Here is a 14,982-nt window from a genome sequence, read left to right as displayed (position 1 = left end):
AATTGTAAGAACAAGTTAGAATCATGGTAATGGAAATTTTTTTTATTTTATTTTTTCATTGAGTTTTTTTCCTGGTGCAACAAAGCCCAAACATCCAAAAAACCCGTATGGAAAAGTCCGGTCCAAATTCATTTTGAATCCTGGTCCGAAAGCGTGCAATTTCAATTTTGGTGGGCTATTTAAATATCCTAAAGTAGTAATTTTTATGTATAAACTTTTGACACCGTATCGGCTCAGGCCCTGTCTCGGTTGGTTGTTAGAACGCAAAGCATTTTAGCCTTGTGGCTGTGGTTCGAACCATAAACTGGTGGACTGTATTTTGCCCCTTTTTTGGGCTTGGGCCTTCTTTTGGTCTTGGGCTTCGTAGTTGCACAGGATTGCTTGTAGGGCACGTTTTTCCTTTTGCTTTGGCGCGCGGAAATCTTGAAGTTGTATATAAGGGAGTCTTGAGTACGACTACAGAGACTGCTCGTTTTCCTTCTATCTTCATCCTCCATAAATAAGTTTGTTAAACACTTCCAATTCCGTTAAACAATTTTCTTTTTTTCTTTTCTTTCTGTTTTTTTTTTTTTTCATACGTAATTTGTTAGAATTGATCTTTTTCTTTCCCACCAATAATTTTCCCTAGAAAATATTTTCTTGTCCAAGAAAACTCGAAGAGAAAAAAAAAGCAATAAAAAAATTATGGGTACCCAGTCGCCAAATTTAGAGTGCCGAATGTACGAGGCAAAGTACCCGGAGGTGGACATGGTGGTGATGGTTCAGGTCAATGCCATCGCAGACGACATGAGTGCCTACGTGTCACTCCTGGAGTACAACAACATTGAGGGCTTGATCCTGAACACGGAGCTCTCACGACGTCGTATTCGAAGCGTGAATAGCGTCCTCAAGGTTGGCCGAATCGAGCCCATGATGGTCCTCAGGGTGGAATCCGACAAGGGTTATGTCGATTTGAGCAAACGGAGAGTCTCAGAGGATGATATTCAGGCCTGTAATGAGAGGTACAACAAGAGCAAGCTTGTTCACTCCATCATGCGCCACGTGGCCGAGACGATGAGCATCGATTTGGAGGCAATATAAATTATTTTCCTGTTTATTTATTTTCTTATTTATTTATTTATTTTTGTATTTGCAATATGTGTGTGTGTAATGTGGATTCTTTAGCATGAATAGGAAAATTTATAAAAAGTTTGATTTTATAACAAGTGTCAAGAAAAGGCCAAAACAAACAATATTAGCAAATATGGTTAGATTTTTCTTTATACCCAGAATTGGTATGTGAGAACAGTTGACAATTGAATGCAATTTTTCCCCATTATTTAGCAGGCATGTTAACTAGGCTTCCATTTAGATAGACTAATTAACTTGTAATTACTAATTAGTAGTCTTTATTTGTCTTCTTATTGGTTTTATAATGAATGAGACACAATTATATGTTTGATCTTTTCTTCCAAGATGACGCATGTTAATTAAAAGTAATCAGGATTATTAACATTAATATTCAACGATGAATATCAGAATATGTACTTGACTCAGGATATCAAATTATAAAGGAAGATAAATTTTGCTAAACTTTGAATAAATTTAACAAGTTTCATTATAAATATTGACATTATATTGGTTTAAGGAGGAAGGATGGCATCCGGGGATGTGGGAGTTATAATAATAGTAAGATTATGCATTTTTAATGAGCTCAATTAATTAGCGGCTAGATGGACTGGGTTCCTTTTTTGAGATGTTTAAGTTTACTGGAAGAAGAATCATTCAAGTAATTTGCACCTATTATTGATAATTCTGCTAGATGGTTAAATTGATTGCTATGCAAGATCTCTAGCTTGCATGTAACTTGTTAACTTAATTTAAAATGAACAATGCATATCCTTTTCCTATTGACTCGAGTGCAATCTTGTCCTTCATTTTAAGGTGTTTGCTATTCCAGGTACCCTGTTGTATAAAAAACTATATCTGTTTCTTTTTTTTTTTTTTTTTTTTTTTTGGTGGCCAAACAAAGCCTTTAATTGTCTTCAATTTGTATCTCTAACCTTTAAATTTTGCATGCTTAACCAAAAATATTGACCGGTGGTATGTTTAAACCATTGCCATTTGTCATATGCTATAACTGAGTATATGTTACCTATTACAGGACTTGTACGTTCATGTTGGGTGGCCTTTATACAGGAGATATGGCCATGCATTGGAGGTAAATTGTTATTCACATTTTTGAGGTGTTTTTAGCATTGTTTTAGATATGTAATGAAGTGGTTGATTAATTCTCTGTCCAGGCTTTCAAAATAATTGTAACTGATCCTGATTCAGTTCTTAATTCTCTCACACGTGAAGTGAAGAAAACTGGCCCTGATAGACAGAAGGTAAATTGTTTTTGTAGTCCTGTGCCAAATTTTTACTCCAATTGATGACTAAATCCATTTACCTTCTTGTCTGGTAGGTGACTAGGGTGGTTCCTGAGATTTCAGAGGGTATGAAAGATGCTCTAATAAAGAATATTAGAAGACGAATGACCCCACAGCCTCTGAAAATTAGGGCAGATATCGAAATGAAATGTTTCCAGTTTGATGGCGTGCTTCACATCAAGGTCTCATTATGTTCTTCTGTGACCTCTGCTTATTTTCTTTGTTATGTCGTATCTCGAATTATCATGCATTTATCATTTAGAAAATTGTTAATCTTTAGTCATTTGCTTACGCACTTGTTCTTTGTTGTGATTGCAGGATGCCATGCGGAAAGCAGAAGCTGCAGGCAACAATGATTGTCCTGTCAAAATTAAACTAGTTGCTGCTCCACTTTATGTTATGACCACTCAGACTCTTGACAAGGTTAGCTCAAACTATAATCTTACTTGGTTTGGTCAAAAAATATTTTAAATTGCATGTTTTGTACACACTACTCCATGGTCCATAGTCCATACCACATTATGTTCTTTATATCAACATTTGATGTTATGTTTTTAATGAAGCTTTTGAAGTGAAATCTTTGAGGTTGTTGAATCAATAGAAACATTGGACCTGTAATACGGTTAACCCATAAAAAAAAAAATGTACCTCCTTTTTGAAACTTTTTCCCGGGAGATTTATAATTTCTAATCTGCACAGGAACAAGGAATTGCAGTTCTAAATGAAGCAATAGTAGCCTGCAAGCAAGCAATAGAGCAACACAAGGGGAAACTTGTTGTAAAGGAAGCGCCTAGAACAGTGAGTGTCAATCCTTTTATAGAATCTACCTTTTATTTTCTCATACCATTTAGAAACTCAGCTGAATTCAGATGTATTTTCAACATTCTAATTCAAAACCTCTCAGGACATGCTTTAACTTTTACTCACCAAAGCATTTGCTTATATTAGTCTCTTTATGTTATTTTCCATAACTTTCTCCTTGTGGATCTAACTATGCGATGGTGCATCGATATAGGTGAGTGAACGGGATGATAAATTACTAGCCGATCACATGGATAAGCTACGGCTTGCTAATGAAGAAGTCGGTGCTGATGAGGATAGTGAGGAAGAAGAAGAAGAAGAAGACACGGGAATGGGAGAAATTGATGTGGAGAACGCTGGTTTTGGGATTAGAGAGTGAAAATGTGGCAGAGATTTGGATAATTGTTTGTGGAACAATTTTTGTTTGATTTTTCAACCATTATATAAAACCAAACACACGGTACTACGTAGCTGAGGAAATTTTTTGCAAATATAATTTTAGCGGTTTTTGAGGGTGCATGGCATAACTCCATTTATGTGCTCTGCTTTTGTGAGAGCGGCTGCTTATACCATTTTTTTAATTTTTATTTAAATTATAATTTATGAATTTTTATTTTCATTTGTGACTTGTAGTTTATACCAATTGTCTAGGAGTTGCAAACTAAGAGAACTCAATGGTATTATAATTTGATGAAAGCTTAATTGCCTTAAATGACTCGTTTCTCTTAAATGTATTTGGGTAGGTGGGATTTTGATTTTTGTCAATTGGAAATTATTCATAGTTCGTTGTAGCTTTTCAGTGAGCATGTTTGCTTTGTGAGAGGTTTTGAAAATATGACAAACAGAACAATATTAGAAACCAATTGACTGAGGGTTATAAATACGTTAAAAAAAATTCACTTTATTTATTTATTTTTTGCTTTAAATATATATATATATATATATTGTATATGTGTCAATATTTACCTATCGTCCCTTTTTTCTTTTTTTTCTTTTTAAATATATTGTTGGAAGAGCCTATTGTCTATTCTTAAAATGGGTCTTATCGTTTTATTTGATATATTTGTATAATGTTCTTTTATCCGAAAAAAAAAAAATGTATAATATTCTGATGGCTTGTTTAACACCTATGCCTTTAAGCTTTGCGTTGGTGATAAGTTGCCTCCATTTTTTTTTTCCCCTTTCTCCGCAAGAGTGACTTTTATAGTGAGCAAATATTGATTTAGAGCATTTCAAGAGGTTCTTTATCCATTATAAATTATTTATTTTAAAAAGTTAATTTCTAAAAATAAGTTTTAATTCATTTTGTATTTTAACTTTTTAAAAAATAAGAGTTGGTTTGATTTTCTAAATTGAAAAGCCAAATTCACTTTTTATATCTAATATTATATTAATATTATTTAATACTTATTAAATTTTAAAACTATTATATTATATCAATATATTTTAATTATTATTTATTATCAAAAAATCAAAAAAAAAAATAAACATAACAATAAATATTCATTAATAAAATAAAAATAAAAAATATTATTGGAAAAGTTTTAAAAATTTTACAAGATGTTATTTATTCTTTAAGCGTCCCAAAACGTAATAATCGTTAATTTTAGCGGTAAAATCTGAGCATGTGGTGTCTGAACATCTGAAAGAGAGGTAATTTTGTCTTTTCATTTTCTGTCTCTCTACCAAATTAACTCTCTCTTATAAAATCACTTCTTTTGTGCCGTGTCTCATCACTCCAAAAAGTTCTTAAATTAATTTACTTTAAATTTCTTATATATGAAATTGAGATTATTATTTATTTATTTATTTATTTTGATAAAAAAAATTATTATTTGTTATGAAAAGTGGAAGCGGAGCATACGCACAGTGAATGACTGTAATTATAAATGACAACTAAATTATATGTTAACCGGGAAAAAAATAAAATTAAAGTGTGTCTCTGAATTTTTATTTATTATGATATACGAGCAAATCAAACTACAAGTAATTGTATTACACAAAAATTTTCTTAAAAAAATACAAGTAATTATAAGAACAAGTATGAATCACGGTAATGGAAATTTTTTTCTTTCTTTTCTCAACGAGTTTGTTTTGGATGTAAAAAATCCATAAGCTCAAAACCTAATAAAATCCGGCCCAAATTTATTCAATGCTTGAAATAATGGCCGGAGCATGCCCAATTCTATTTGGGTTAGATTTGACTTTAGGACTTTAGTGTAATCCCAAAAATAGCACAATTGTATAGTCCAGTATAATTTAAGAGTGTTTTATTTTTTATTTTAATTTAATGTATTATAAAAAATTTATTACATGTCAAAGTTGTATTTGTTATTATTTGTCATTTTTTTTATTTATAAATATCATAAATAAAGGAAAATTTCCATCTAGAATCTCGAGTTTTGAGAAAGGAGTTGATTTTTGTAAAATTGGCTTATAAAAAGTTTGTTTTACCTTTAGGTATCCATATAAATATTACATTATTATTCTCGTTTTCTTTACAATAGTTTATATCAAAAAATTTCATTTACTATAAATTTCATCTGTATAATAATAAACAATATATTAAAAATGATAATAAATTACAATTTTTAATATATCATTATATAGAAAAAAATCATAAAATAAAATCTTGATATTTATTTCAAATTAAAGAGTAAAATAGAGTTTTCATTGATAAATTTCACTCAAAAATGAATTCCAAAGATGGTAAATGATAATTTTTCAAGACTTTAAAGGGGTAAAAATGATGATTTGTATTAATAACTTTTCATAAGAAGTATAAAAGGAATTTTCTTCGTTTTTTTAATTATTACTAAATATTAAAGATAATTTAACTAAAAAATATATGTATTTTTTAATTAAATTTTACACCCCTATATTTGAGCACAAGCTTTAAATTCGGACACCACCTTCAAGATTTAAGATTTAGAACATTGATCCTATTCGACAGCCTATGAAATTCTTTTTCCAGTCCGAGCTTGCCAAGCCCGAACTTAACACTTTCTAGAAACATGTTCACTTCCATTCCTCACCGCTGAAGAGCATGCAGGCCACCAAAACTTATGTTATTATATTTTGTAATAAACCACAAACAAGTTGCCCGTCTAGCTCAGTCGGTAGAGCGCAAGGCTCTTAACCTTGTGGTCGTGGGTTCGAGCCCCACGGTGGGCGATTCTCTTCGAAGTATTTTTTTTTATTTTGTTTGTTGGGCAAGAACTTTGAATTTAAGTTTTGGAAAGAAACAAACAAACTATAGAGAATTGGTATGTGAGTCCTAGATGTGTAATGTTAATAAGTTGGAAGAAGGTATATGCTGGTTTAAAGAGGAGGATGACATTTGGGGAAGTTGGAATTACCATAAAGATATACAGTTTTGTCATGTGCTCAATTTACCAGTTAGCTGGACTGCATCATGGCTCAAGGAATTTCAGTTCTAAAATGAAGCAGTTGTAGCCTGCACCCTAGCCAATAGAACAACACAAGGGGAAACTTGTCTTAAAGGAGGCGCCTAGAGCAGTGAGTTTCGAACCTTTTCTATCCACCTTTTTTTCTCATATTTTCTAGAAACTCAGCTGAATTCAAATCTGTTTTCAATTTCAACATTCTCATGACTTAGAATGGCACACCTACACATTAATTAAGCATTTGGGGTAAAAAAAATTATATATATATATATATGTTCCAAAAGAACTGGCAACACTTGCCTTTGTCTGCAAATAAAAAAAATCATTTGCATTATTGCAAGTAACCTATGAACAGTAACAATCAACAGCAAATGCCAAACATACAAAGTGCCAGTTAAAATAATTTAGTAGTAGATTCCTTAATACAGTAAAAGAATAACCATTTTAATGTGAAACTAAAAGGAGAATTGCGTCAGCTTTTAAATTCTTACCAAATAGTTATAAAGTTGCCTCCACAAACAAGTAGCAAACTTATAAGTAGGAAAGAAGGAAAGCACAAAGTAGATAACAATATGTTCAGCAAAGTCCCTATCACCTCTTTATCCTTCAAGAAATCAACACTTAGACGTGCCTGCCATATAATTTCAGCCCATTTGTGAATAACAAAAATAAGATATGCAAGTTACTGTCATCAAACGCCCACATGTGCATGCATGTAGCTATGCAAGCACATGTCATTGTGTGTGCAAATGGGTAAATGAAAATGAAAGAAAGAGAGAACGAGACAGAGTTGCACCAATCCAGTCATCAGAGAACAAGAAACCTCAGTTTTGGAAAGAAAAAAGATGCTCTTATAACATTCATTCATCAGTTATTGCCTAATATAATTCTAAATATTTCTCCAAAAAGTAGCATATACATTAAAAAAAAAAAAATAGTAGTCATTGAAAGGGTAAAAAAAGTAGTGACAGACGGCCACACAGAAAAAAGGGAAATAATACTTTACCTGCAAATTTGGTACTGTGTAGGCTTGACCATAACGCATTTCATGCTCAGATATATCTTGTTGACGAAAGCCCGAAAGTCCAGCAGACACACCACATACAATTTATAAACCGTAAAATTCGAGTTCCAATTAATGTGCATAAACAATTTTTTGCCATTTGATTTTTTTAAAAGCTAAGAAAAAGAAACAGAAAACATTTGCAGCACAAAGTAGTAATAAGCCAAAGCATACCGCAGAGAGATCAACAACCTTTAAACTTTCGTAAGGCCTTTGATAATTCCTGTAAGTAAAAACCCAAACAGATCTAGGAACCGAACTAGGAGCTGGTTTTGTTTGTTGAGAAATTAAGAATTACAATGGAAATTTAAAAGAACCTGAGTGTTTCCATGTGGCAGACGACAAAACATAGAATCCACTTTAGAAAAATCAGCATCTATGGTTGCAACCAAGGCTGGCAGATCTTGCACATGTAATGAAAATCAGAATTTATATGTCACCATTATACTGTGAAGAAGCCCAGAAACTACAGAATGGATGGAAATACCTATTCTGATTAACCTCTGCTGCTTATAACGGGTATTTACAAGCCGTAGAAATAAACAATACAACCAAGTATATAATCTAATGTAGCATTTGTAAACCACAGGCAAATGAATATAAAAGACCAAAATGAGTTTCAATTGGAATGCAAAGTATACTTTCATGATAATTTTCCTATTCTGGAAGATAGACAGCAAAAAGGAAATATTGAATCCAAAAAGCTTAATTTATAGACAAAGGAAGAGGAAACAAATAAAACCCTGCCCTTTATCTTACATGCTCTGGATATGATATAGAATCATATCTCATGCTTAATTTCCAAAAGGAATTTTTGTTTTCCAAAGTTTCTACTTCTATTTTCATCAGCTCTGCTTTATTTAATCTAACTCTTTCTAAAGTTTGGTCATAAAAATGATACTTGCTTTGTTCAAGAGTTGTTGATATTTTCCTTTGAACTAACAAACAGAAAGCATTGAAATTAGCAAATAGTTCTAAGATTGGTGTTTAGGATTTGAATTAAGATAATACATGATGAAATATTAAATCCACAGAAATATCCAAATAGTGCACAGCCTCAACTCCTACCCGCCATCCATGTTCCAGAAAAAAGTTGTTCCTTAGCACGTAATGCCGGTGTTGCATATATACCCAGTAGTGCACGAAAATTTTAATTTCCATTTATACATATAGTGGTTTTATTCAGAACCTAGCCAGACTTATTGTTGATCGCAAACTAATTCTTTAACTTACAGACAAGTGGGCGAGAAAAGCTTCATGCGAGCTTTAGAGGAAGAAGAGCTTCGGAGCTTTGAATTCAAAATAAACTCTCTTATCCGTTGCCAAGCTTGCCAAGAAATTGGGCCACGGCCCCGTAAATAAAGTAAAATGGGCTTTTAGCATAGCCCACGCATTTGGCAATGGAAGATTTTCAAAGGGGAGTGAAATGTCCATTGTCAACTACTCTTGTTTCTTGTAGTGTTATAAAAGAATAATAAATAAATAAACCGAGGAGACGAGTAGGTGACAAGTAGTCCAAAAATTGCAGTGGTCAAAAGAGCTATTATGACCTTTCTTTTATTCTTTACAAAGTCTAACCGAATAAGATTACAAACATAACTACATTTCCAATACGATTACATAACTAGAACCTAGCTTAACCACCCCCCAAAAACCAAGGCCAACAATAAATCACAGCCGGAATATTAATTTTGTTTGGTCATATTTTCTATTTTTAGTTTTTAAAATATTAGTTTTAAAATTTTCTATTATATTATAAAAATAATAAATATTTAGTCAATTATATATATATATTTTTTAATAATAGGAAGTAGTTTCATTAATTAGAAAGTAAAGTACAATAATGAACCCGAAGAGCACTATTAAGCCACCGTGGGCCTACTTCAAGCCAGGTTTCTAAAACATTTAACCCATTAGCATAATTCGCAATAGAATTAGCTATAGTATTAGTTTATCTTGGGTTAAAAGAACAGACCAGAGAACCATCACTGGACAGCAGTGCTTTTATATTTTCAACTAAGAAATAGAAAGGACCCAACTGTTGGCCAATACTTCTCTCATTCACTAAACAGATAGTCCGGAGACAATCACTAACAATTTCCCCATAGGTAAAACCTGCTTCCAAGTAGAAAATTAATGCTTCATGAATTGCCAAAAGCTCTGCATAAAGGACTGGCCATGAACCTGTGAAAGGGTTTAGCTAAAGCCCCCATCAGTTCACCAGCAGCATTTCTAACAACAACTCTGATTCCCAACTTCTGATTACATGCTTTGATGGAAGCATCTACATTTATTTTCAAAACATCCCCATGTGGAGGCGACCAATGAAGACTTTCTCTTGCACATCTACTAACTGTAGAACTTCCCAGTGCTTCCTTATATTCAAAGTTTAAGCGAGCTACTGTATCCAAAATGGAAGAATTTGATTTAACGCAATTTCCATGCAAGAAAGCATTCCTATTATTCCATAAACACCAACAAGTCCATGCAAAACTCTCACATTGGCAATTAGACAGAAGATCAAAGGCAGAGTAACATAAACCAGCAAAAGAATCATAGAGTCTCCCTTTTAACTGTGCATATAAATCATATCTCTTCCATATATCAACCACTCTCGAACAACCCCATAATGCATTCAACGTGGTTTCTGCAGCAGATTCAAAGATAAAACAGGTACTATAATCAGCAACATGTCTAGAGGCTAAAGAATTGAAACATGGAATTGTCTTATGACAAGATCGCCTGAGCATCATCTTAACTTGACTGGGCACTTGAAGCCTCCAAAGAGCGCGCCACCAAAACAAAACATGTCCATTGCTCGGACCACTTAGCTTACTGCCAATTCCAAGTTTTCTTGCTTCCCAATACCCTCTTTTAACGGTATACACACCGTTATCACTGTATCTCCATGCAAAACGTTCGGAGCAGCCCACCCCACCAATTGGTATACTCTGGATAATAGCAGCTTCCTCATCAAAGAATATTAAATCAATAAGGTCCATGTTCCACGTTCTAGAAGATGTGATTAAGCATGCAACACTGGAATTAGAATCCAGACACCGTGGTGATAAGACATGTGAGCTTCCAGAACGAGGCAACCAATGATCTTTATATATACGTATAGAAGTTTCGTCACCAACGCCCCATATCCCACCACTCTCTAGCACTTGTCGTCCTCATAGTAAACTTCGCCAAGCATGAGATGGATTTCTTCCAATAATTGCTTCCCAGAAAGATACCGTAGAGAAATATTTTGCTTTTAAAACTCGAGCAACCAGCGAATGAGGATAAAGAATAAGCCTCCAACATTGTTTAGCTAAAAGAGCCCGATTAAACTCCTCGAAAGATCGAAATCCCAAACCTCTCAAGGCTTTAGGTTGAGTAAGTGCTGGCCAGCAGATCCATGTGTCACGGTCCTACATTTTATGCAGCGGAATAGACCGTGCGGCGCCAAGACTCTCCAGTCATGGCCAGCCTTTTCACTATCCGAGTTCATATATCGACCCATCTGATACCAATTGTATACTCATGAGGTTCCCATAGTCATCATGGCTCATGTCGCTCAGCAAGCTAGCCCGATGGCCTTGCGCCCACTCGGTAGCTTGTTACTTAATCTTGTGCCAAGATCTAGCCAGCAACCCATCTCTTCACTCGGGCCTTGGTCCATGCACATCTCGAATAGCATCCGACCCTAGAGCATGCACACCAGCATCGTGCCAACATGCCCTCAGGATAGCAACACAAGATTGGAAGCCCACATGTGAATGTCACCCGATGGCACGGTGTCGCCCCGTCCGTGCCTATTTAGCTTCCGACCCTCTTGAGCGAGGCAGAACCCGAGCCCCCGCTCATTGGCACATTTGCCACAACCTTGTAACAAAGGCCTACGTGTGTTCTTGGCATAGCCGATAGAAAACGGCATAGCGAATGCTACACTTAGCCTCTGACACAGGAGTGACGCGCAATACCAGCTCGTAGCGCCTACCGGTACTGTCCTCGGGACTCCCTGTCCCTCGGAGACATATGCCCACCTTCGTGGCACTATATGTCCGCCCCATGGCTTGCCGTCGCCCATGGGAGGCTCGCTTAGCCCAAGCTAGAAGCCGGAGCCGGGGGCCGTGGAGAGCCAACACGGACCACCCCCCCTAAAGAGCTTATTGAGTCATTTCCATTCTGGCAGCCATAGATATCACTTTGTGCGAGGAATCATAATGGGGTTTTCTCTAGCAAACCTTCACATCTTGGCTTGCCATTCAATATGCACCATCCTAGTGACATTCTTAAGAACTTCCCACGGCCCGGGATCGAAGATCCCGACCTTCAAATATTTACGAAAATGCCACTAAGCCATTCTAAAGGTGCGGACCGTTACATCCTCCCCCACTTCATTACGTTGATGCCCTCATCGACGTGCCCGCTTGCTATCTTCAAGACTCCTGCACTCCGCGCAACACCTTTCATCCACATAAGCTCTTTAGGCTCAAACTCAAGATCCTGCATACGTCATCCCTCTACCTCTGTAGAATCACCCTCTGTGACGACCTTCGCGCGCCCACTCTTGGACTTGGCCAAGGACCTATTGCATGCGTTCACCCAAACTCAAGCTTTCCTCGAAACATGCACCTCCTTGTGCATAAATTAGTGCTTCGCCCCGCACTTTCAGCTCCATATGCAGATGGTGTCCCCCTCGGACGAATTCTGCCTTTTGTATATCTCGCTGGCACCCAAGCCAGACTCATGTCCCCCTTGGACAAATGTTCTCTTCACTTGTTGGCATCGCTCTAGCCAACTTCATGTCCTCTCTTGGACGATGTTCTCTTCCTTTGTTGGCACCCAAGCCAACGCTTATTGTCCCTCTTGGACGAATAGCTTCCCGAGCTCCAAAGTAAGGCACTCTCTTGCCTTCAAGGTCCTCCCGTGGACCGAACTCTACCAGATAATCCGATGGTGACATTGACCCTCTCATCGAGCACACCGTCTCCTCTCAGGTGGTGCCCCTACGTCAACTATCCCAACGGTACCCAAACTCGAGAGTTCTTCATGTGGTAGTTCTCCTCTCTCTTGAACTCCACTTCATGCTTTTTCGGCACTCTGTTGCCGTGACGAGCTAAGTTTCCCTTCTTAGCTCTTGTTCCCGCGCTCAAATTTCCATCTCCACGATGGTGATGTGCTAGCAATTCTCAAGCTAGCTTTGCCTTCTCCAAAGGCAAATTTATGCACAACATCCCTCGAGTGTGCATCTCAAATTTCCATCTCCACGATGGTGATGTGCTAGCAATTCTCAAGCTAGCTTTGCCTTCTCCAAAGGCAAATTTATGCACAACATCCCTCGAGTGTGCATTTATTCTTGTGGCTTCCAACGCCAACCCTTGCGCAAGTGGCATCCTCTTCCCGACGAGTTACCACATCTTGAATGGAGGTCCTCTCTTCTGCGACCCCCTTATTTCGGCTGTTGACACCTAGTGTCGTCTTGAACTAAGTCCTTTCCTTAGTTCTTTGCCTCGATCTTGCTCACTTTTGTATCTCGGCTCCTCCTCTGAGCCAGTTTTGCCCTCTGGCAAATTTACAGTGCTCCACGCATCCACTCGTCTTGACTTCTCATTCGCTTCGACAAGGTTGTCTTTTCTCTTGGACAAACGTGGCCTCTGCCACCCAGCCGCACTGGCTTGCTCTTTTTTCCCCACTCTTTGTGGCTGTCAAGACTCTTCGTCAAAATGGATCTATTTTTGGTATTTTCTGTAATTCTTAAGACCAATACCCCAAAAGAAACACATGGCTAACAAGCCCTCAATTATTCAAGAGAACTGCACTACTTACGGCTTGTGCTCTCATTTAACGACGCATGAATTCCTTTCTGAGCACCAGTCACTTATTCCAAATGCTTGTCCCATTCATGAACTTCGCATTTGCCTCGCTGCTCGAGCATCCAGTTAAAGATATTTGTATCGCACACTGGTACTCGTTTGGTGAACATCCCCACATCATATTCAAGTTGGGCATGCTGCCACAACTAACCACGCTCCATGCAAGAACGCCCCCTTTACAGTAGCATCGGGGTTCTACGGATCCAAGCATCACCAACCAATACCATCCGTTCCTCGGTTCGCCTATTGCAGGACAAACCGGGCTCTGATACCACTTGTCACGGTCCTACATTTTATGCAGCGGAATAGACCGTGCGGCGCCAAGACTCTCCAGTCATGGCCAGCCTTTTCACTATCCGAGTTCATATATCGACCCATCTGATACCAATTGTATACTCATGAGGTTCCCATAGTCATCATGGCTCATGTCGCTCAGCAAGCTAGCCCGATGGCCTTGCGCCCACTCGGTAGCTTGTTACTTAATCTTGTGCCAAGATCTAGCCAGCAACCCATCTCTTCACTCGGGCCTTGGTCCATGCACATCTCGAATAGCATCCGACCCTAGAGCATGCACACCAGCATCGTGCCAACATGCCCTCAGGATAGCAACACAAGATTGGAAGCCCACATGTGAATGTCACCCGATGGCACGGTGTCGCCCCGTCCGTGCCTATTTAGCTTCCGACCCTCTTGAGCGAGGCAGAACCCGAGCCCCCGCTCATTGGCACATTTGCCACAACCTTGTAACAAAGGCCTACGTGTGTTCTTGGCATAGCCGATAGAAAACGGCATAGCGAATGCTACACTTAGCCTCTGACACAGGAGTGACGCGCAATACCAGCTCGTAGCGCCTACCGGTACTGTCCTCGGGACTCCCTGTCCCTCGGAGACATATGCCCACCTTCGTGGCACTATATGTCCGCCCCATGGCTTGCCGTCGCCCATGGGAGGCTCGCTTAGCCCAAGCTAGAAGCCGGAGCCGGGGGCCGTGGAGAGCCAACACGGACCACCCCCCCTAAAGAGCTTATTGAGCCATTTCCATTCTGGCAGCCATAGATATCACTTTGTGCGAGGAATCATAATGGGGTTTTCTCTAGCAAACCTTCACATCTTGGCTTGCCATTCAATATGCACCATCCTAGTGACATTCTTAAGAACTTCCCACGGCCCGGGATCGAAGATCCCGACCTTCAAATATTTACGAAAATGCCACTAAGCCATTCTAAAGGTGCGGACCGTTACATCCTCCCCCACTTCATTACGTTGATGCCCTCATCGACGTGCCCGCTTGCTATCTTCAAGACTCCTGCACTCCGCGCAACACCTTTCATCCACATAAGCTCTTTAGGCTCAAACTCAAGATCCTGCATACGTCATCCCTCTACCTCTGTAGAATCACCCTCTGTGACGACCTTCGCGCGCCCACTCTTGGACTT

The 14,982-nt window shown here is 37.9% G+C and overlaps 1 protein-coding gene and 1 non-coding gene across 2 annotated transcripts; both read left to right on the top strand.

Moving 5' to 3' along the window:
* Nucleotides 1–485: 485 nt before the first annotated feature.
* LOC107413907 (eukaryotic translation initiation factor 2 subunit alpha homolog) lies at nucleotides 486–3,803 on the top strand. Its single transcript, XM_016021959.4, has 7 exons — nucleotides 486–1,071; nucleotides 2,144–2,200; nucleotides 2,283–2,369; nucleotides 2,447–2,593; nucleotides 2,730–2,834; nucleotides 3,111–3,209; nucleotides 3,427–3,803. The coding sequence occupies exons 1-7, from the start codon at nucleotides 685–687 to the stop codon at nucleotides 3,589–3,591; spliced, it is 1,047 nt and encodes a 348-aa protein (XP_015877445.3). The 5' UTR covers nucleotides 486–684; the 3' UTR covers nucleotides 3,592–3,803.
* A 2,510-nt stretch (nucleotides 3,804–6,313) lies between these two features.
* Nucleotides 6,314–6,386, top strand: TRNAK-CUU (transfer RNA lysine (anticodon CUU)). The gene has a single exon. It is a non-coding gene; the product is annotated as a tRNA-Lys (tRNA).
* The last annotated feature ends 8,596 nt before the right edge of the window (nucleotides 6,387–14,982 follow it).

The sequence above is a fragment of the Ziziphus jujuba genome, chromosome 8 (genome assembly GCF_031755915.1).
Source record: "Ziziphus jujuba cultivar Dongzao chromosome 8, ASM3175591v1".
NCBI lineage: Eukaryota > Viridiplantae > Streptophyta > Magnoliopsida > Rosales > Rhamnaceae > Ziziphus > Ziziphus jujuba.
The sequence above is the reverse complement of the archived record's forward strand: the minus strand, read 5'-3'. Positions and strand labels throughout refer to the sequence as shown.